At 36.0% G+C, this 20,904-nt stretch overlaps 1 protein-coding gene across 6 annotated transcripts in view; it reads right to left on the reverse strand.

Moving 5' to 3' along the window:
• The window catches only part of WDR7 (WD repeat domain 7), a 353,105-nt gene that overhangs the window by 298,281 nt on the left and 33,920 nt on the right, over window positions 1–20,904 (reverse strand). For all 6 annotated transcript variants that reach the window (XM_072822456.1, XM_072822427.1, XM_072822446.1 and 3 more), the window contains 7 exons: window positions 18,803–18,879; window positions 17,552–17,671; window positions 13,890–14,035; window positions 13,454–13,556; window positions 7,122–7,254; window positions 6,576–6,824; window positions 5,575–5,795 (listed from right to left, as the gene is read on the reverse strand). In XM_072822456.1, the coding sequence (XP_072678557.1) occupies window positions 5,575–5,795; window positions 6,576–6,824; window positions 7,122–7,254; window positions 13,454–13,556; window positions 13,890–14,035; window positions 17,552–17,671; window positions 18,803–18,879 (1,049 nt within the window). The remainder of the gene's footprint in view (window positions 1–5,574; window positions 5,796–6,575; window positions 6,825–7,121; window positions 7,255–13,453; window positions 13,557–13,889; window positions 14,036–17,551; window positions 17,672–18,802; window positions 18,880–20,904) is intronic.

Raw genomic sequence — 20,904 nt, forward strand, 5'->3', positions numbered from 1 at the left:
TATGTGGAAATAAAATATACCTGGATCTTGGAGAGTAGAATCCTTTATACTAGAAGCTATAGTGTAAAAAAAAAAAAAAAAAAAAAAAAAAAAAAAAAAAAAAAAAACAACAACAACAAAAGATGAATAAGAGGGGAAGCTGGTTGGCAGGGAGGTGAAGGAAAGAGGTCAAATCATGCTTACCTAGGTTACTAATCCTAAAGCCAGAGACTTGGAAGGAGTTTCCTGCTGCAGCATACCAGAATCCTTAAGAAAGCTGCCCTCCCTTTCAAGAGCTCTCCTCCTCAAACTCCCTGGGAATTTGATGTATTCTTTGGCCTCCTCTAGCCTACAGTTCAGATATTGGAAATTCACCCAAGCCTACCTCTGACAACTACCCAAACCTGGAAAGCATTCTATCTCTAACCACTCTATGTTGCTTAAATTTCTCAGTTATTAGAATAAATTGACCTAAAGTGCTACATTTCTAAAGCATTAAAACATTCTAGCATTGAAAACCTCTGAAGGGTTGTAAGATACTACACTCCAAGTTAAGGGAATCACACAGTTGGAGAACGGGTGGGGGGAGGGGAGAGACTTGCATTTCATTAATAAGCTTTAATACATTTTGTATTCTATATAGCTATTTATAAAATATTTTAAGATACTACAATAAGTAATATTCTCAGTGCAAATGAAAAGTCAAAATTAAAACCTCAAAATTTTAGCAAGCCTATTTTTAAAAGATTTTCCTAAAAAGTCTTCTATATGAGTAAAGTTGCAATCTAATTTTTTAATAATTTAAGAGTTCCACTTTAAATTTGAATCCTATTAAAACTGCCTCAGAGCTTTAACTTCTGAACAGCAACATACAAGGTGAAAACCACTCTTTTAAAAACAATAAACACTGGGCAGCCCAGGTGGCTCAGTGGTTTAGCACCGCCTTCCGCCCAGGGCGTGATCCTGGAGACCCGGGATCGAGTCCCACGTCGGGCTCCCTGCATGGAGCCTGCTCTTCCCTTTGCCTGTGTCTCTGCCTCTCTCTCTCTCTGTCATAAATAAATAAATTAAAAATCTTAAAAAAAAAAAAACAATAAACACAACTTGGAATGACTAACAAAAATGGTGTAAGATCATATGCTATGTTATAGAATTCAGATACTAGTTAAGTCATTTCAGTTTCCTTCCAGATGTATCTTTCATATGCATAAATAGCACACACGTTATCTTTCAAATATACACAGTGCATGTACATGTACCTTTCCTGTGTACTCACAGCACATGTATATATACCTTTCTTGTATACTCACAGCATGTGCATATGTATCTTGCACATGTACACACAGCACATGTGTATGTACCATTCATGTGTTCTCAAAGCACATGCATATGGACCTTTTGCATGTAGATACAGCATGTGTACATGTATCTTTTGTATGAACAGCAAATGTGTATATATCTTTCTTATGTACATATAGCACATGTATATGTTTCATTCACATGCATATACAGTACAGGTACATGTATTGTTCATCTGTATATATGATACATTTTGTTTCATTAAGAAACCAAACCACCAAAAAGAAAAACCACCTCAAACTGAAGTTTTTCCCTTTATATTCAATAACCTTAAAAAGAAATAGAAGTGATAACCTAATATTAAAGATCTCAAAACTACCAATTCCATCATCACTCCCAAAGTTGAAACAGTCAAAGCTCACAGCATTGAGTAGTTTCCCAAAGCTACCCATTTCTCTGAGTACCTAAAATACTCCCCTCACCTTACCCTTCACTGCACTTTGTTAGTATCTCCCCTTTACCATTTATATAGTAGACCTTGTAGGAGACTTAAAATGCAAAGCTATATTTCTGGGAACACTTAAATACATTACATGGCAGATAGTAACACTGCCCCCAGAAGCTTTATGAATTGTTCTCAGTAACCCTTTAACACTATACAATCCTAAAGTATTTCAATATTTCATGTCTCAAAGGATACCTTCAGTAAAATTTTAACTTTCTTACTATATTATAATTATTTAAAATAATCTATATCATATACAGAAGTTAAATCTCAGTTATCTGGACTATCTGATGAATCAAACTCAATTTCAAAGCACTCCACCTACCAAACAAATTTTTACTATTTTGGGAAAAAATTTAAATCCCTTTAAAAAATGAAAAACAAAAAATCTTCAAAGTAAAATAAAAAAAAAAAAAATCTATTCAATTTAAGTACTCCGCATAATCAATACTTGTAATTAGGCCATATTTATCACCTATGAACATGTCAAATTTTTAAATAAACTCCCATCATCATTAAAAAATAGAGAAATCATTTATTAAAAATAAAGTATACACAGGCACTGAGCCTGGCATCAAATTAACGCTAATTTAAAACAAGAATATGGAAAGGTTTTTTGGTTAAAAAGATGCTCAATGGGACAAAAATGATGATGGGGAACAGGGGAAGAAAGGATGATAAAGAAATAGCTAGAGAGTAGGAAAGAAAGTACATGTCATTGGTCTGCTAAGGCATGTATGTAGAGTTATGAAGGAGCATACAGTCCACCTCAGAGCAGCCTGCAGCTTTTTCTACCTGGTAGACAGGATCTCATTCCTTCTTCACCATCTTCCTAAACTAAGAAATGATGATTTGCTTCTATATATTGGTAAACACGAAATGACTATAAAATAAAGGAAAAATCATCAACTTTATATATTCTTGATTATAATTTAAGTAAATTTTAAAACACAGTTAATATTCCTCTGTTTTAGGACAGCTTTTCCTGGGAAAAAAAAATTGCAAGAAAAAAAAAAATTGCAAGAAGTCAAAACTCAACTTTCTGATTCTACCTACGGTTAAAAAAAAAAAAAAAAAATACAGCTCTATTCTAATCTAAAAAGCAGATGACAAACTTTTTATCTTTAGTCATTATGTTTGTCTCCCAAGGACCAGACACAACTCTAAAATAAAAATATTTTCTGCTAAAAGAAAATGACACGAGATCAATTTTTGCAAGGGACAACTCAAGCACTGACCCCTCATTATGTCATCAACTCTAACTTCAGCGAGATAGTCATTTGCTAAATATGTAGCAAATATCAAATTCTTAGTTTATTAATCATTTAGGCTCTTTGACCTGCAGACATATTACTTCACGTCCTAAAGCCATCAGCTAATTGAAAAAATTATTAACCAGGTAGTCACTACTTGTTAAATTATCACAAAGCTAAAAGCAAAGTCTGTCTTAATTGGTACTTTTGAATGTCAATTAAAAATAAGAGAATTTCTGTTAAGTCTATAAACAAATTATGAGTCATACGTTATCTTCCCAGTACCAAATTTCCTGGTCTGTGTCCTTCTTCCTCCAATTAGTGAGGCACCTGGGCCAGCCTCTTGTCTAGTAAGGAGCCCATTTCCTATGTAGTTTGCATGTGTCTACTAGGTACCGTTCTACTCACTGACAATTATTTCTAAAAGCAACTGGTCAAAAACAATTTCTTTTTTAAATATCCACTTGGAGTTTTTTTAAAACAAAACAATGCTCTCATACAAAATACAACCTAAAAATAGTTATATATTAATATAGGTTCAAACAGAAAATGTGATCTTATATAAACCACTCCAAATTCTTTTAATTATATTTGTAATTTAAAATATATATTTCTCTTATATTTTAAATGTTTTATTCTTATAACAACAGAAGTCCTCCAAATCAGAACTGATTGTTCTAACCTGGTATAATATAAATAATCAACTTCAGCATCAAAAAATTAGTTTAACAGATTTGCAGTCAGGGATGAAAATTCTCATGTTTCACTATAGGGCCTAATTACTGCAAAATGAAGTTTAGGACAGGGGTAACAGTGCTACAACTCACAGTGCAATTATGATGATATCTTTTTTACTAAAATAGACATAAGATTAGTCATTTAAATAAACACATAGCAACTGTTTACAGTGATGGAGATAAGAAACTAACAACCGGGACACTTGGGTAGTTCAGTGGTTGAGCAGCTGCCTTCGGCTCAGGGAGTGATCCAGGGGGTCCTGGGATCGAGTCCCGCATCAGGCTCCCATGTTTCTCCCTCTGTCTTCTCCCTCTGTCTATGTCTCTGCCTCTCTCTCTGTGTGTCTATCATGAATAAATAAATAAAATCTATTTAAAAAAAAAAAAGAAACTAACAACCAATTTGAAAAGAAAGAAAAAGGCAGGAAGAAGAAAGAAGGAAAAAAATGATTAAGAACCTGAATTTGAGGGTGTCTAGGTAGCTCAGCTGGTTAAGTGGCCAGCTCTCGATTTTGGCTCTGGTCATGATCTCAGGGGTCCTGGGATTGAGCCCCACGTCCAACTCCACATTCAGCTGGGAAGTCAGCTTGAGGATTCTCTAATAAATTAATAAATCTTTAAAAAAAGAACCTGAATCTCCAAGTCTGACAGAAAAAAAAAGAAAAAAAAAAAAAAAGACAACTGGCAATAGGACTTCCTACATCACCAATATCAAATCAAAACAAATCTAGCTCTGGCGGGCGGGGGTGGACGTGAGTGGGTGACGGGCACTGAGGGGGACACTTGATGGGATGAGCACTGGGTGCTATTCTGTATGTTGGTAAATTGAACACCAATAAAAATTATTTTATTAAAAAAAAAATCTAGCTCTGGCAAAAAAAGAGGAGATAAAGTATATTATTGGGAAGATTAAGTAAGCAGAAAAGCCATGGAAAATTTCTTGGGTTTTGAAATGAAACATCTGGGGAACTCTGCGTCAGATACGCAAGTAAAATGCTTTTCCATCTCAGTAAAAGCATAACTTGTGAGGCTGAATGGTTTTGATAAACATGAAGCCCGTGTGTAAGACAACAGCATGTGTGCATGCACACATATGTGGATGCTGGGGAATGGTGAGTGCACACACAAAGGGAGCTAATCACAAGAAAAAGTTCACGATTAACAAAAAGTAAAATTATGAAGAAAAATTATGAGTCTGTTATTTATCAGTCCTAAAGTCTCCTCAGACCTCATTACTAAAATTATTAGGTTTTTTGACATCACTACACACCCAGCAGTAAGAAAGCAATCTGCTTTCACAAAAATGGGTACAAAATCTTCCAAAATCATTATCAGTGACTTTCTCTTGTCACAATAAGTGTTTTTTTAAACAAATGCTATTAATAAGTGTTGATAAATATTTACCTCTACAAAGTATGCACTCACCATCCTTTTGCTCAGATAGAGCTGAAAATAAGAAGAATCCAGAACATCTTTATGAATATTTAAATTACTTTAAAATGGAAAATTGAAACTTCAATAAACATATTCTAAACTGCTACTATGTTCCAGAGATAAGCCATCCTATTTAGAAGAGAGTAACACAAAAAAACACTAATGTGCATCTTCTATTTCTGTACCCAACAGCAAATAATTATAATTTTGTTTAAATATTATATATTAACATTATCTAGTTTTAAAATTGAAAGGGTTTTAATATTTTCATCATATTTTAAATTACTCTAAATTCCATTTATATCGTGCCTGGTAGCAATATAACTCAGGGCTACCACAATAAAATAATCTTTTATGATCAACTTACACTACAGTTTTCGGGTGGAACTAGAAGTTGAGTAATCTCGCCACCATGCACACAGAAGATATGTTTCATTTCTCCAGAAAATATGTCCCAAATTATGACTGAAAAATCCACACCTCCAGAAATCAGATATCTTTGATCATAACGAGCTGAGACCTGATGAGGATATAGCAAACATGTGACTTTGTTCCGATGACCGCGGAGTGTTCTGTGAGGTGGCCAACCTGTGAATGAGGTTTTGGATTTAAAATGGGAAAACAAAAGTCTTACAAGGCTTCAACAAATAAATGTAAACATGAATTATCAGAAGAGATATAAATTTTATCATAGAAAAAACTTCTAATTTTATCTTGTAGAATAACTGTAATACACTAGCTACTAGCCACATGAGATCACTGAGCATTTGATGTAGCTAGTCCAGACTCATACGTGCTATAAAATATACAGGAGATTTCAGAAATTTAGCACAAAAAAGTAATGTAAAATATCTCCTTTGTAATATTTTATAGTGATTGCAACTGATTTTATATTATAAAATTGAAATTTTATTCAATTTTTATGAGTTGAAAATAGTTTTGCTATATTAGGTTAAAACATTATTAAAATTAATTTCATCTGCTCCATTTTTACTTTATTAACATGAATATAGAAAATCATGCATTGTTACATATACATATTTCTACTGAACAGCACTATTCTAAAAGATTGGCAGTATTGTTAATATAGTTACTTAGTAAGCTATAGAGATAACTAGTGATAAATGAAGCTGTTAACATATACCAAGAGGTAAACTCAGACTCTTTTACATGTAGTCATCACATGGTATATATCCCAATAGGTACTAACTGTGTCTTACCCACACATCAAAAAATTCTACCAACTTCTAGCAGGCTAACAACTAAGCTGATGCATTGTACTTGTTACAAACAAAAAGGGCAAATACTAGCAGTATCACAATTATAGGTTACAGAGTTCTCTAAACACTTTAGACATCTTCAGCATACCTCTTCGGAGCATGTGTTCCCCCTGCAGCAGCTGTACTATGGCTGTCTGTGTGGCAGGTACAATAATGATGCTTCCGTCCTCACGGCCACAGACAAGTCGTCCATGTGCTGGTATGTACACACTTGCAGTTACTTTAAGAGGCTCATTACTATTGGGAATCACACTCAGCTGATCTATAATTCCAGCAGGACAAGGATTCAGTTTATCAAATGCTTCTTGCAAACTAATAGAAGTTGTCATTTTCAGTTCTGTGGAGGTTTTGTTTTGTATTAGAAAAAAAAATTGTTCATGTTAGAAAAAAATTAAACATTTAATGTTTAATTAAATACATTATTATACATAAAAATTTTAATGTATTAACACATTAAAATAAATGTACTTATGGTTGATTCAGTCATACTAGAGAATAACTGTCACAAACTATAATTCTAAGAATAAAATGACATATGTACATTATGGATTTATTATGCAGTGGTTAGTATTTAGGTTGCTAAATTAAAAGAATTAAGAAATTGCTGCACATGATTTATTACTATCTTCTTTACCTTCCTGTTTATCAGGTGTGTCTGACAGGTTCCAAATATTCAATCTTCCTGAAGAATCACCTTGAATTAATAGTTTATGGAGGTGTTCCTTGCATCCATAGAAGAACCGAGTAACAGGAGGACAAATAAGCAACTGCAAAAAAAAAAAAAAAAAAAAGGTTCAAATATTTTTAGCTGTCCTATTTGGTTTTTTTTTTTTTTTTTGTAGGTAATCTCTACACCCAACATGGAGCTTGAACACATGATCCCAAAATCAAGAATCACATGCTCTACCAATTGAGCCAGCCAGGAGCCCCCATGCTGTCTTTTTAATCAAAATATTTCACATATCAACATTTTTTTCAGATAAGGATGTTAAGTACTTTGTCTCAGTATCAGAATAAAAAACAATATTTTAATGTAATTGTATAGCATTAATTACATTAATGTCAACTAACATTCAAATCCAGTAAAATACAAACATGCAACAAAATGAAAACTATATTATATAGTCCTTCTCTGGAATTAGTATTTATATTCTTTTTTCTCTACTTCAGAAAAACTGACTATTCATCACAACCATTCTTTACCAAAAAGAAGTCTCCACTTTAAAGGTCAAAAGTATCCTTTGCTGTGCAAAAGCTTCTTATCTTGATGAAGTCCCAATAGTTCATTTTTGCTTTTGTTTCTTTTGCCTTTGTGGATGTATCTTGCAAGAAGTTACTATGGCCGAGTTCAAAAAGGGTGTTGCCTGTGTTCTTCTCTAGGATTTTGATGGAATCTTGTCTCACATTTAGATCTTTCATCCATTTTGAGTTTATCTTTGTGTATGGTGAAAGAGAGTGGTCTAGTTTCATTCTTCTGCATGTGGATGTCCAATTTTCCCAGCACCATTTATTGAAGAGACTGTCTTTCTTCCAATGGATAGTCTTTCCTCCTTTATCGAATATTAGTTGCCCATAAAGTTCAGGGTCCACTTCTGGATTCTCTATTCTGTTCCACTGATCTATGTGTCTGTTTTTGTGCCAGTACCACACTGTCTTGATGACCACAGCTTTGTAGTACAACCTGAAATCTGGCATTGTGATGCCCCCAGATATGGTTTTCTTTTTTAAAATTCCCCTGGCTATTCGGGGTCTTTTCTGATTCCACACAAATCTTAAAATAATTTGTTCTAACTCTCTGAAGAAAGTCCATGGTATTTTGATAGGGATTGCATTAAACGTGTATATTGCCCTGGGTAACATTGACATTTTCACAATATTAATTCTGCCAATCCATGAGCATGGAATATTTTTCCATCTCTTTGTGTCTTCCTCAATTTCTTTCAGAAGTGTTCTATAGTTTTGAGGGTATAGATCCTTTACATCTTTGCACAGCAAAGGATACAGTCAACAAAACTCAAAGACAACCTACAGAATGGGAGAAGATATTTGCAAATGACATATCAGATAAAGGGCTAGTTTCCAAGATCTATAAAGAACTTATTAAACTCAACACCAAAGAAACAAACAATCCAATCATGAAATGGGCAAAAGACATGAACAGAAATCTCACAGAGGAAGACATAGACATGGCCAACATGCATATGAGAAAATGCTCTGCATCACTTGCCATCAGGGAAATACAAATCAAAACTACAATGAGATCCCACCTCACCCCAGTGAGAATGGGGAAAATTAACAAGGCAGGAAACAACAAATGTTGGAGAGGATGCGGAGAAAAGGGAACCCTCTTACACTGTTGGTGGGAATGTGAACTGGTGCAGCCACTCTGGAAAACTGTGTGGAGGTTCCTCAAACAGTTAAAAATATACCTGCCCTACGACCCAGCAATTGCACTGTTGGGGATTTACCCCAAAGATACAAATGCAATGAAACGCTGGGACACCTGCACCCCGATGTTTATAGCAGCAATGGCCACTATAGCCAAACTGTGGAAGGAGCCTCGGTGTCCAACGAAAGATGAATGGATAAAGAAGATGTGGTTTATGTATACAATGGAATATTACTCAGCTATTAGAAATGACAAATACCCACCATTTGCTTCAACGTGGATGGAACTGGAGGGTATTATGCTGAGTGAAGTAAGTCAGTCGGAGAAGGACAAACATTATATGTTCTCATTCATTTGGGGAATATAAATAATAGTGAAAGGGAAAATAAGGGAAGGGAGAAGAAATGTGTGGGAAATATCAGAAAGGGAGACAGAACGTAAAGACTGCTAACTCTGGGAAACGAACTAGGGGTGGTAGAAGGGGAGGAGGGCGGGGGGTGGGAGTGAATGGGTGACGGGCACTGGGTATTATTCTGCATGTTAGTAAATTGAACACCAATAAAAAAAAATAAATAAATAAAAAATAAAAAATAAAGGTCAAAAGTAGAGAACTCACTAATCCTAGTTTTTTGCCCATTCCTGCTTAGTCACTAAGAGTAGCAGCAAATTAAACTACCAAGATTGTCCAAGACTCCATTTTTTAAAGTAGTATATTTTCAACTAATAGCATATTTTACTTGGTCACATTTACATAATCAATTTGAACCTAGCCTGATATGTTAACTATAAACCACTAGGAACAAAAAACCATTCATTAGCCTCTTGTGTATACTTTTTTTAAAACAAATGATTTTTCTGCTTAAGATCTTATGCCTTCAATATCACTTATTTGAAAATACTGAATAGGGGTGGGCTCATAAAATTAAAGGTTTTTTTTTTCTTTTTTAAAAATTTCTTTATTTATTTATGACAGACACAGAGAGAAAGAGAGGCAGAGATACAGGAGGAGGGAGAAGCAGGCTCCATGCCAGGAGCCTGACGCGGGACTCGATCCCGGGACTCCAGGATCGCGCCCTGGGCCAAAGGCAGGCGCTAAACCGCTGCGCCACCCAGGGATCCCCAAAATTAAAGTTTAGATTATCAATTCACAAATACTTGAATATTAAAGCATAGAATCTTATCCTGAAAAGTAATAAAAAATAATATCAGTTTTGACAATTATAATTAACAAGTAATTGGGACACCTGGGTGGCTCAGCGTTTGGGTGCCTGCCTTTGGCTCAGGACATGATCCTGGGGTCTAGAATCGAGTCCCACATCGGGCTCCTTGTGGGAAGTCTGCTTCTTGCTCTGCCTGTGTCTCTGCCTCTGTGTCTCTCATGATTAAATAAATAAAATCTTTAAAAAATAATAATAATCTAATTACTGTATTTGGTGGTGTTTCTGAAAAATCACTCGCCTATAGAAACTATATACATTATGCATAATCAATTTTGTGATTTAACTGAAGTCAGAATATTACTGAATATTGTAACTGATAACCAATATGCTTAACATGAAAAAGTTGCTACAGCAGCTATAATAGCCAATATTCCATATTCCAAAGTGTATCTCACACCACATAATACATGTATGTATCTTAACTTAAAACATAGTGGGGAACTGGTATTTTAAAAACATAATATGTACTTTGTTTTATCTAAGATTTTTTTTTTAAGATTTTTAAAATTTAATTATTCATGAGAGACACAGAGAGAGAGAGAGAGAGAGAGAGGCAGAGACACAGCCAGAGGGAGAAGCAGGCTCCATCCATGGAGCCTGACGTGGGACTCGATCCTGGGTCTCCAGGATCGTGCCCTGGGCTGAAGGCAGGCACTAAACCGCTGAGCCACCCGGGCTGCCCCTTATCTATGTTTTTTATACCAGTCATCACCCTTTAGTTTACCTGGAAATGACTGGTTGGAGAGAAGTATATGTTCAAGTTAGGAAAATAAAGGACAGGTTACAGAGCATCTTAACCATACATAAATGTATAAATTCTGTAAATTCAAAATATTAAAAAAAAAAAACTCTCTTTCCCTCATCATCCCTTCACATAAAGATGGAACAAAATGTTCAAAATGAAAAAGCTGTGCAAACCCAGAATATAAGTAAAGGAAATTTAGTCCTTAATGTTCAAAAAATATAGAGGTAAAAACCTAGTACTCACAGTGCCATTATATTTCAACTCTAAATTGATATTAAGTAGGTTTTTAGAAGTCATAATAAACTTTGGTTTTTATATAGGAAATACTTTTTATTATTTTTAATGCCTAAACATTTAAAATACTGTATGATCTTGAGGAGATACTGTAATGCCTTATCCAAGTAATGAACTACTATCATTCAGCAGTATTCTATGATTATCTTTGTCCTCCTAAAATTATACCATGTCACTAGGAATAAACCTAACCAAAGATGTAAAGGATCTATACCCTCAAAACTATAGAACACTTCTGAAAGAAATTGAGGAAGACACAAAGAGATGGAAAAATATTCCATGCTCATGGATTGGCAGAATTAATATTGTGAAAATGTCAATGTTACCCAGGGCAATATACATGTTTAATGCAATCCCTATCAAAATACCATGGACTTTCTTCAGAGAGTTAGAACAAATTATTTTAAGATTTGTGTGGAATCAGAAAAGACCCCGAATAGCCAGGGGAATTTTAAAAAAGAAAACCATATCTGGGGGCATCACAATGCCAGATTTCAGGTTGTACTACAAAGCTGTGGTCATCAAGACAGTGTGGTACTGGCACAAAAACAGACACATAGATCAGTGGAACAGAATAGAGAATCCAGAAGTGGACCCTGAACTTTATGGGCAACTAATATTCGATAAAGGAGGAAAGACTATCCATTGGAAGAAAGACAGTCTCTTCAATAAATGGTGCTGGGAAAATTGGACATCCACATGCAGAAGAATGAAACTAGACCACTCTCTTTCACCATACACAAAGATAAACTCAAAATGGATGAAAGATCTAAATGTGAGACAAGATTCCATCAAAATCCTAGAGAAGAACACAGGCAACACCCTTTTTGAACTCGGCCATAGTAACTTCTTGCAAGATACATCCACAAAGGCAAAAGAAACAAAAGCAAAAATGAACTATTGGGACTTCATCAAGATAAGAAGCTTTTGCACAGCAAAGGATACAGTCAACAAAACTCAAAGACAACCTACAGAATGGGAGAAGATATTTGCAAATGACGTATCAGATAAAGGGCTAGTTTCCAAGATCTATAAAGAACTTATTAAACTCAACACCAAAGAAACAAACAATCCAATCATGAAATGGGCAAAAGACATGAACAGAAATCTCACAGAGGAAGACATAGACATGGCCAACATGCATATGAGAAAATGCTCTGCATCACTTGCCATCAGGGAAATACAAATCAAAACCACAATGAGATACCACCTCACACCAGTGAGAATGGGGAAAATTAACAAGGCAGGAAACAACAAATGTTGGAGAGGATGCGGAGAAAAGGGAACCCTCTTACACTGTTGGTGGGAATGTGAACTGGTGCAGCCACTCTGGAAAACTGTGTGGAGGTTCCTCAGTTAAAAATATACCTGCCCTACGACCCAGCAATTGAACTGTTGGGGATTTACCCCAAAGATACAAATGCAATGAAACGCCGGGACACCTGCACCCCGATGTTTATAGCAGCAATGGCCACGATAGCCAAACTGTGGAAGGAGCCTCGGTGTCCAACGAAAGATGAATGGATAAAGAAGATGTGGTTTATGTATACAATGGAATATTACTCAGCTATTAGAAATGACAAATACCCACCATTTGCTTCAACGTGGATGGAACTGGAGGGTATTATGCTGAGTGAAGTAAGTCAGTCGGAGAAGGACAAACATTATATGTTCTCATTCATTTGGGGAATATAAATAATAGTGAAAGGGAATATAAGGGAAGGGAGAAGAAATGTGTGGGAAATATCAGAAAGGGAGACAGAACATAAAGACTGCTAACTCTGGGAAACGAACTAGGGGTGGTAGAAGGGGAGGAGGGCGGGGGGTGGGAGTGAATGGGTGACGGGCACTGGGGGTTATTCTGTATGTTAGTAAATTGAACACCAATAAAAAATAAATTCAAAAAAAAAAAGAACAATGGGAGAAAAATGAGATTTTAATAAATGCAAGCGCTAAAAAAAAAAAAAAAAAAAAACTAAAATTATACCATGTCACTATGTTTATAATCACATGATAGCATAAATCAATACCATTAAATTATACCATCAATATGAATTCTATCAAAAAGTCATTCCCACTATGTAATCAGTAAAAGATCATCTATATCCTCAGAGAAACGAGAACACTCAAAGTATATGATTAAGATATGTACATTTTACAATTGTGCTTATAACTAACCATGTCAAATTATTTTATGACATTTAACAGAGCAACCTGAATCTTTCAAATTCTTAGCTAAGAAGAGCCACCGATAAATGTAGTTGTGAAAAAATTTTCAATGTCACTATCAATTATAAATAATACCTGAAGAAGTTTACCTCTTTATCTGTTCGATCCAAGAGGCTATGTTGTACAGGAGGAATTAAATTTTCAACCGCTTTCCCTACATCACTGCGGAATGAATCACTAGCTGGGAGGCAACTGAAAATGAGAAAAATATAACATTCAATTAAAATACTGGCATTAAATATTTTACCTGATGAGGATTTTTAGACAATGGACAAAATATGGATTTTCAAATTACAGTTAATTTAATTTAGGCATTAATGTCATAAAAATGCCCCACTTCAAATAAAGATCCACCTAATTTTTGTACTTGGTAGTTAAAATGGAATTATAAATCTAACTTAAGAAATTCTAAAGTTTTTTTTTATGTAAATCATTTATAGTTCAAACATCATCATACATTCAAGTCATACTCTGAATTCAGACTCTTGCTTTATTTAAAGTCTTAACTTATTATTGACTGAATACCTGGCAGGTAGTTTGTAAATATAACTTTGCCCATTTTCAGTCCAAATGATTACTTTATCTGCTGATACAAAGTCACCTCCAGTCCACGTCTGTCCATTTTCACTAGGACCTGAACACAGCAAGGAATAGTCTCCAGCATCAAATACCTACAAGGAACAAGAAATTCACAATCTAATCCATGCTGGTGTCATTTAAATAAGATACAGTGACATTTAAACTAAAAACAAGGGGACCCTGGGTGGCTCAGTCAGTTAAGCATCTACCTTTGGCTCAGGTCATGATTCCAGGGTCCTGAGAGCGAGTCCCACATCAGGCTCTCTGCTCTGCAGGGAGTCTGCTTCTCCCCCTCCCCCCTGCTCGTGCTCCCTCTCTTGCTCTCTCTCTCTGAAATAAATAAAATCTTAAAAAAAAATAAACTAAAAACAATACAAAACTCTGGGAATATATTTAACAAACTCAGGCCTTTAAAATTCACTACGTCAAGTTAAAGGCATTGTGTCAGTGAGCCTTGGGGCACAGTCACTTTCACCAGGGAAAACACAACTAGGTCCCCAGCTGTGTGCCTCTCAACAGTCAGACATATGACAAGCGGAGCAGGCGTACTGCCTTGCATAGAGCCAGGGAATCTTTAGCCTTTCTTATCTAAAGGTAGGAATGTTCCATTATGGAATTCCAAGTAATAGGGAACCAGCCTCTAGAATGCATGGTTAGGACTCCTGTTTTATTTCTGTGTTCAGTAACAATATTTCTAATACACTAAGATATCAGAGTATCTCTCTATTAATACAGGAGTTACCTTACTTTATTTCATCTAGGGGATGAAGTAGCATAAATAGGAAGTTAAAAGACTCAGCTTTATTATTTAATAATTCTCACATATAAAAGTCAAGTCCTTCACCACACACACACACACACACACACACACAAGTCCCTAAAATTTCATCAGCAACCCAGGCCATCTGGAATTTTGCATTTGTAAGGCACACTAAAGTTTACAAAGTGCCTTTACATCATTATCTCATATAAGTCTCAGAAGGACTGCAGGAGGCAGGCATTGCTGTTCCATTTTACAGACAGCAAACTGACACAAATACAGGTTACACCACCAGCTCAAGGTTGTATGTCCAGCAAGCACTAGAGCTAGGACTAAAAACCCTGACCTAATAATTCCTATAAGAATTTCAACCATTTTCAATAATTGGTAAAAGTATATTCTACAGTGCTAAAAAATTTCCCCAGGAGGAATGAGTAAATCAGTGGCCCAGATTTTTTATTTCAGTTTTTTTTTTTAAAGATTTTATTTATTTATTCATAGAGATGCAGAGAGAGAGAGGCAGAGACACAGGCAGAGGGAGAAGCAGGCTCCATGCAGAGAGCCTGATGTGGGACTCGATCCCGGGACTCCAGGATCACGCCCTGGGCCGAAGGCAGGCGCTAAACCTCTGAGCCAGCTGAGCTGTCCAATTATTCATAGTTTTGAATAATAATATTCAATAGATAATAAGTCTGGAGGGTGGTCTCCATTCTTTCTTAGACTTGTCTTGACTATTCTTGTAGTGTTAATGTTGTAAATAATAAATATAGCAATCATGGTAAATTCGACTAGGATTTGTTTTAATTTCAGAAAGGCTTTGTATAAGCAATTTGATTGCCTTTTATTTAAAAAAAAAAAAACAGATTCCAGTAATTATAGGAACACAACATATGATAAAGGCACAACAATAAAAAAAAGGAATTATTCAACAAATGGCATCAGGAACTGGGGTCCTTCTGGAATAAAAATAACACTGGATCTACATCTTGCAATTTATACAAAATAAATTCCAGAGTAAATATTCAAAGGTATATAAAGCACAATTATACAAATATTAGGAAAAATGAAATTTTTTAAAAATCTCAGCTTGTGATGAGCCCTTTACAACATGTCACAAACTGTCAGAAACCATAAAAGATAACCACATTAGAATAAAAAACTTTTCAGCAGTATTTGGAGAAATCATTCTATTGAGTTACTATCTTAGTGTTGTTTTACGATGCATTTCCATGATGATTAATGAAGCTGAGCACCTTTCTATACATTTATCAGCCACTGGCTTTCTTCTTTCGTGAAACATTTTTGTCCATTTCCCTACTAGACAGACTTATTGTTCTGTTCTCACATGAATACCAAATGCTTATTATGAACACACAAGAAACTGGTATTAAATAGTGCCCCTGGAGAGGGGAAGAAAAAAACCAGGGGGAAAAAAAGATGCATACTTTTCACTGTGTCCTCTTGCACTCTGATTTTATTACTATTTTCATGTACTTCAAATTTTAAGACAAAGGAAGGATCGTACATGGCTCACTGTTAACAGGAGCTGCTAGCGTCTCCTCTCTAATCTTATTCCAAAACAGCAACAGTGGCAAGGATAAGGTTTAAGGTGTCCCCCGGTCCGCCTGTCACTACAAAGCCCATCCCCTTTGAGGTGGTATCAGGTGGAAGTACAGAGCATAGCTGCTGCAGTCAGGATGCCAGAGCTGTAGCCCAGCAACTCCACTACACCCTGGAGAACTTCAGTGGAGCTTTCCGTGTCCCCTATAGTACAGATGTCTCATCTGCAAAATGAGGAAAGTAATAGCTCCTACTTCGGCCGGCAGCTTCAAAAACTATTCCTTCTTTAACCCTGTCCCCTGAATATGGTGGGATGTTGTGACTTTCTAGACTAAGAAATACGGGAGAAGTGATGAGATTGCAGTCCCAAGAGTAGGTGGGCCTTGGCTACAACTTCTCTTGCTCACTTACTACTCTAAGGGAACACAGTTTCCATGCTGTGAGAGGCCCACATGACAAGGAACTAATTCTCCAGCCAAGAGTCACCTGCCAACCACCGACCGAGTGAGCCTGCACGCAGAAACACCCTAGGTGACCCCAACCAGAGTCCTGGCTCACATCTTGACAGTAACCTGTGGGAGACCTTGGGCCAGAGGTGCCCCACTAGGCCATGCCCGGATGCCCCACAGCTGAGCTTGTGGTACAGGAACCAGAGAGGAACTGATTCATGTTTATTGTTTTAAACTGCTCAATTTTGGAGTAATCTATTATGCAGGATTAGGTAACTAATATATCTCCCCTCAGAGAGTGGTGAGGATTAAAAGAAATAATACATAGAAAGCTTTGAAATATATTCTAAGAACAAGTGGTAAAAACATGCTGGTTCTTTTTTGTGTTATGGAAACACTGAAGTCTGGCAATGTGGAAGTAATATACTCCTTCCGTCATTAGCTTTAAAATGATGTAGGAAGACCTTCCCAAATCCAAGAACTCAGAACAGAATGGCAATTGGGAATAACAACAAGCTACAAGGACAATCAGCCTGCAGAAAACTCACCACCTCTGCTTATGTTGTACTGAGGAAATGATGACTGAAACAGCAGCAAAGGGAGAAATTAAGATAATGGACTAATATTCATTAACTAAATCATTCCATAACCCAGAACAGAAAAGGATAACTATACAGCCAAATCCCAACACCTAAAAATTTGATATCAAAATCACACATGAATTCCAAAGTGTTAAATATTCTTGCACCAAGCTCTTCCTTACAATTATCTTTGGAAGTGTGATAAACCACCACCTTAAAGGGTAAAAATACAACTTCTTACTTAGGTAGTTATCTTACCCTCCAATATTTGGAGCACACAACCAAAAGTGACCTTTGTGTGAATGCACAAAAAGAAATGCTTTGGCAATTCTGACAATAAATTGGTTTGGACTCCTCCTCAAATATTGGCTCAGTATCCTGAAAAGAGAAAGATTTATGAAATTTTAGGAATGGCTTGGTTGTTGATTAAAATTATCATACAATGATTAAAAAAATAAAATGAAAAACATCACTTGATACATTCATCCTTTTAGCATATCATATGAGAACCAAGGTAATAAAAAGCAGCAAAAAAAAAAAAAATTCTAAAAACAGGGCAGCCCCGGTGGCGCAGCAGTTTGGCGCCGCCTGCAGCCAGGGGCGTGATCCTGGAGACCTGGGATTGAGTCCCACATCGGGCTCCCTGCATGGAGCCTGCTTCTCCCTCTGCCTGTGTCTCTGCCTCTCTCTCTGTCTCTCTCTCTGTGTGGCTCATGAATAAATAAATAAAATATTTAAAAAATAAAAATTAAAAATAAAAATTAAAGATAAAAATGAAATAAATAAATTAAATAAAATAAATAAAATAAAATAAAATAAAATAAAATAAAATCAAATCAAATCAAATCATCCTGGCACAATGTCTTTGCTACAAAGCTACTCAATAGTAAAATGCTGATGAGAATCAGTGTCAACACTGTGGCAGTAACAGATGATAAAAGTTTGAGTCAATCCTAAATTCTGTATCTGTATGTTCTTTTAGGTAAAAAAAAAAAAAAAAAAAAAAACCTGATCAATTCCTCCAGGTCCTCCCAAATTCAGTATGTAAAAATTCACTAGCTGAAGAGATTAGCATCAATACTGTCAGAATATTGATCTGCTGTTCCTATCGACAGAGTTACAAGGAATTCGAGCACAAAGAAAAGAGAGAGAACTAAAATTGGCTTTATATACTTTTTGTGTTGGTCTGTGTTGGTTTTCTTTTCCCTCAAGCAAACTATCTTTTAACTTTAATAGAGGCAACTGAGGAAAATCCCAGCTCTTCTGTTTCTCTACTTTACATCCTGTACAGCATGTTTCTCTATTTCCTATCCTCGACAGAGCAGATGTCTGCTATCAAAAGTGAAAAACATAATGCACTTACAGAGACAACATACCAGGGGATGTTCTAATACTATGTCAGTAAGGCTCTCGAAAAAGAAGAGATTTCTCCAGATCTTTAGGAAAAAAGAGGAGGGGGGGCTATCATCACTAAAATTTAAGACTCTAAGAACAGAACATTTGTCTCACCTGCATTCCACTTATTTCAGAGGTAACAATCCACACCTTCAAGATGCCCGTCACTGAGAGTGCTACCACAGTGTCCTCTAAGTCGAAAGGGACCAAGAAGCCAAGGTTACAAACATAATACTTTCTTTCTAAATAGTAACATGGCTTGCATTAGTGAAATTAATAGTTTTTCAACTGGCATAAAAGCATAATTCTAAATTTCATGAAATAATAGAAACCAGGTTTTGAAAAGTAATAGGCCACAAATTTGAAATTCAAGGAAAAGTTGTTTGCAGCTACTTGAATTTATTGCTAATCAACGAGTTTTTAATAATTTCAAATGTTCCTGGATCACTATGATTACATGACGATTTAACAAAGAATTTTTATTCTTCAAAATTCACAACTTTTATTATCATGGATGAGCACACTCTATCTCTCGAAGACACTCATTTCCCCACTGTTCCACCTACCCTGCCAGCCTTCTAGACATTTTATGGCACATTACACCTTCTATAGACTGATCAAGAGAAAACATGATATAAAAACTGAATTCATTAGCCCACTTCGGGGAGCTACCAAAAAAAAAAAAAAAAAAAATGAATTCATAAGCTTCAGGTAAGGAAGCAGTCACAGCTCCATGGCAACATACATGAAACTTTGGGAGGCGAGACATTGGAAACAGTCTAATGCAGGCTCCAGAGTGAGGGTAATACATGTGAAAATTGCAATTTCTTTACTAAACAGTGGATACCTGCCTTAAATTCAATTTTCTTATCTGTACACAAATACAAAAGAGTAAGAACAGTACCTAGCCCAATGGGTTGCTATGATAATTAAGACACACCACAAGGATAGCACTCAGCATGTCAATCAAGATGGGTTATTACTATTATTAAAAAGAACCATTTGCTGTAAGTAAAAACCTCATCATGTTATCTACTTCTCTAGGCAACGAAGGCACTGGAATGCAGGAATTACAAGTCATGACCCTGTATGGAGACACTAACGACTGTTCACAAATCTGTTAATTTATAATAAAAGTGGAACATACCAATATATCCAAAATTCTCAAATACCCCAAAGACCAGAATATGGTAACTGCAGATTAAAAGTTACATACGTTTACAACATTATAAACTGATAACATTTAGAACTGCATGCACAGCACAAAAGGTTCCATCAGTGACAATCTACCCTGTTTATTAGACCAGAGTGAGTACTGGTATATTTCATATGGAAATAGTGTAAAAGTTCAAAATGTGCACACTACTTGTTACAAATATATTTTAAAGAAAACATTAACTATAACTACAATTACAGGTGAACAAACTAATAATGAGTTCCCGCCCGGAAAATGAATCTCATTTTCACTGCTATGCTCTGGAATAAAGCAGTAATTCTCGAATAGGCATTAAAAAGCCTCTACTTAAAGATTAAAGAAGCCTGCTCAATTTTATTTGACTGAACATCTCCCAAATATATTTGACCAAAGACCCCTCCTTTTGCACTAATATCTATCAACAAACTTCAGAACCAATACTTTGAAGATGGGCCCTTGGGAAGTACTGCAAACCCATCCACTCTGTTTCCACAGCGAGTGCTGGACTTCAGACCTGCACCACTCTTACCTGGAGTATTAAAATCATCTCCCATCTAAACCATTCTCAACAAAGCCACCAAAGTGATGCTTAAAACCTAAGTCCCAGGGTGCCTGGGTGGCTCAGGTCAGGATCTCAGGGTCCTGGGATCGAGCCCCACATCAGACTCCTTGTTCAGTAGGAAGTCTGCTTCTCCCTCTCCCTCTGCCCGCCTCCGTCCCCCTGGCTCATGGTCACTGTCTGTCTCTCTCAAATAAATAAATACAATCTTTAAAAAATAAAATAAAACAGAAGTCCTTTCAAGCATTCTTACCAGAGACTGTCCAACATCTATAGGAAGGGCCAGAAAGCTACAGCTCACAGATCAAATCCAGCCCATTGCTTGGTTTTTGTAAATACCGTTTTATTAGAACAGACAAATTCACTTCCGCGCTATGTGCTTTTGTGCCGCACTGACAGAACTGAGTAGTTGAAACACGTATCACATGGACTACAAAACCTAAAATATTTAGTATGTGGTCC

This window comes from Canis lupus, chromosome 1, assembly GCF_048164855.1.
Source record: "Canis lupus baileyi chromosome 1, mCanLup2.hap1, whole genome shotgun sequence".
In the NCBI taxonomy this organism is placed as follows: domain Eukaryota; kingdom Metazoa; phylum Chordata; class Mammalia; order Carnivora; family Canidae; genus Canis; species Canis lupus.